The sequence below is a fragment of the Octodon degus genome, unplaced genomic scaffold, assembly GCF_000260255.1.
Source record: "Octodon degus isolate 3935 unplaced genomic scaffold, OctDeg1.0 scaffold00064, whole genome shotgun sequence".
Lineage (NCBI taxonomy): Eukaryota > Metazoa > Chordata > Mammalia > Rodentia > Octodontidae > Octodon > Octodon degus.
Genome location: NW_004524640.1, coordinates 10,716,002 through 10,719,003, shown reverse-complemented (window position 1 = coordinate 10,719,003; position 3,002 = coordinate 10,716,002). Strand labels below are relative to the sequence as shown.

At 57.6% G+C, this 3,002-nt stretch overlaps 1 protein-coding gene across 1 annotated transcript in view; it reads left to right on the top strand.

Annotated features, from left to right (window-relative positions):
* The first annotated feature begins 7 nt into the window (after positions 1-7).
* Nptxr (neuronal pentraxin receptor) overlaps positions 8-3,002 on the top strand; it is a 17,608-nt gene continuing 14,613 nt past the window's right edge. Inside the window, exon 1 of the mRNA XM_012515452.2 lies at positions 8-365. Coding sequence (XP_012370906.2) covers positions 276-365 — 90 coding nt within the window. The 5' untranslated portion in view covers positions 8-275. The remainder of the gene's footprint in view (positions 366-3,002) is intronic.

Here is a 3,002-nt window from a genome sequence, read left to right as displayed (position 1 = left end):
TGCCGCCCGGGCCGCTCTTCAGCCGCTTCCTGTGCACGCCGCTGGCGGCCGCCTGCCCGTCGGGGACCGAGCAGGGCGACGCGGCGGCGGCGGGCGAGCGCGAGGAGCTGCTGCTGCTGCAGAGCACGGCGGAGCAGCTGCGCCAGACGGCGCTGCAGCAGGAGGCGCGCATCCGCGCCGACCAGGACACCATCCGCGAGCTCACCGGCAAGCTGGGCCGCTGCGAGAGCGGCCTGCCGCGCGGCCTCCAGGACGCCGGGCCCCGCCGCGACACCATGGCCGACGGCGCCTGGGACTCGCCCGCGCTCGTGCTGGAGCTGGAGGACGCGGTGCGCGCCCTGCGGGACCGCATCGACCGCATCGAGGTGAGCCCTGCGCCCGCGCCGTCCGGGTGGGAGGGGCTCGGCTGCCGCGGACGTCAGGTGCCAGGCAGTCTCCTCGGGTCCGCGTGGCCCTGACAGTGGCCAGGAGGCGGCTAGGAAGGGTGCCGGCCTGAGACGCAGGCGAGCGTCGTCTGTCTTTCAGACCATAGCAGTACCGCTGAGCTAGGAAGAAGGACTGGTGTTGAGGCCCTTTCCTCTCCAGACACAGTCCTCAGCCTCAATTTCTACAGCTGTAAAATGGGTCCTCCTGGGTGGAAATCGATTGAAACATAGGCGTGTGGAAATGCTAGGCAGGTAGTAGGATCTAATTAAAGGTCCACTTAGGTTCCTTCTCCTGGCGCCCCCAAACTGCACCAGCCCACACTATGGTCAAGAGAGGATGCGTTGTTCAAGAGGTCTCACTCTTACATCAAAAAGCAGGCAACAGGGCTCTGTAATACAAAACAGGCTGCCCCTCACCACTGCTGTCCTTGAATGAATGAATGGACTTAGACTACGGATCCCTCCTCAGAAGTTCATTGTGGGGCAGCCTCAGAACTCTGAAACCAGGCTCCTGCGGTGGGGTGGTGGAGATCAGGGCTTCATTTCTGCTCCTCCTCCATTGTATGGGCGACTATGGCTCAGACATTTCTCCTTTAGGGTCCCATGGCCACCTTCTGGTAGGGACAAACGTGGGGTGCCCAGAAGTGCAGGCCAAACCACCAGACTGGTTACTACCCACAGGCAGTGGACAGCCCTGGCAGGGGACTGATGTGTGGAAGATGGGGACAGAAAGGCCAAAGGGTCAGCTTCCCCTAGACAACATCCGTGTGGAAGGGTGGGCAGAAGTAGGGAAGCTCTCGGGAGTAGAGCATCCTAGAGCTGAGAACAGGAAAGGGCCCAGGGAAAAGCTCCAAGTCCAAGGAGAAGGGAGTCTCAGTTTTCTCACCTGTGAAGTGGATGTAAGAGCAGCATGGGCTTCACTGGGGCAACAAGGGGCGAGGGAGCCAATTTATGGGAGAAGCCAGAAGAGTGTCTGGCACAGAGTTCTGCTCAATCAATTCACACAATTGCCATCTTTACCAATATGCGTTACCACTTTGTAAAATACAATCGAAAATAAAAATGGCAACCAGGTCTTCTTTTAGGAAACATTTTATGAATGTAAGAATAACTGCACTTCTGATCCACCTCTCTCTCCTGGCCTACCATGGCCCTGCCCCCACACCCAGATGGCACAGGTGGCTCCTCCCATGTCTGGGGCTGGCAGGGCTGGGCTGGCCCTGGATCTGTTCCCTGGCACCTGCGGCACTTGGCAGGGTGGGTTCCCCTCCTGGGAGCCTGCTGAGGCTGGGGGCATCCTGAGATGTGGCAGCCAGTCAGGCTTCCAGATGGGGGAGCCCCGGCTTCCCTGCATGTAGCTTCTTGTGCTTTCAGTCTGCAGCAGGGGTGAAGAAAGGAAGGCAGGGGCTGCCTGGCCACCAGGTCCCCTCCCCCGCGTGGCTGTTGCTTGGGAGCGGTGGCAGGGGCTTTGTTCTGGAGACATCAGACTCTTGGTCTCTGCTGCATTCCCTTTAGCCTCTTCTAATTTCTTCCCCCTGTTCTCCATTATCCTCAAGAGTCTCCAGACATTCAGGGCTTAACACCAGTCCCCTGAAAGTGCCAGAGCAATGTCCCCAGACCTGATGAAGCGAACGCAGACTTTTCAGTCCTTCTCTTGCAGGTCTCCTCTGCCCTGGGACTGTCCTCATTCTCTCCCACAGACCTCAGGTCCTTGGCTCCTGCCCTTCTGCCCACTCTCCCTTCTGGACCTCAGATTTGCCTGCCCCTAAACGTTCTCTCTCCTTTACCCTGGGTGAACTCAGCCTCACCCTGAGCTTCCAGCACCCACTTCACAGTGGACCTCAACCAGATCTGTTAACAGACCCACCATTCTGGGCTCCTAACTACACTCTGTTCCACTCCAATTTGAACCCAGGGTTCTGCCAGCCTGCCTCTTGGGGTGCTCAGTGGAGCTGTGCTGGGATTCTTCTCCCTCCTGGCTCAGGTCAGTCGGCACCTCAACGGGTCTCCCACATCCTGCACACATTGTCTCCTCCCTTCCTCTTTCTCTTCTCCCCCAGGTAGCTGCAAGGATCTGGGGTACAAACTCCCCAGTCTGCCTTTCTGGATCTGAACACCTGTCCACCCTTACTGCTCTATTCTCTGCCTCTACCCAGATCCCCCAGCAGGAAGCTGCTCCTCCTTTAAGTTTGCACTGTGGCCACCTCCTCCCAGAAGTCTTCCCTGGACTGGCTCTGTCCCCTTCTACTGGTACCTGTGTTCCCCTAATCCTCACCCGGCCATGGCCACCCACACATCTATGATTCACCTAGTCCCCCACCAGACCTGACTACAGTAGGTGAGGAAGGTCAGGCTGGCTGGGTCTCCCTATAGACCCCTCACTGGGAGCACATGGGAGGGCTTAGGAGAAATTGGTTGTCTTGTTTATGTCTTGTGGCTGGAAAAAGTCAAAAGGTTGAGGGTTTTAATGCCACCATTTTCTTCCTTTTGCAGCCCCCTTATCCTGTTCAGCCATTGTTAGAGCTGTTTGGGTAATTATCATTTTAATGACTTCTAGCTCTGTCATCATATATCACT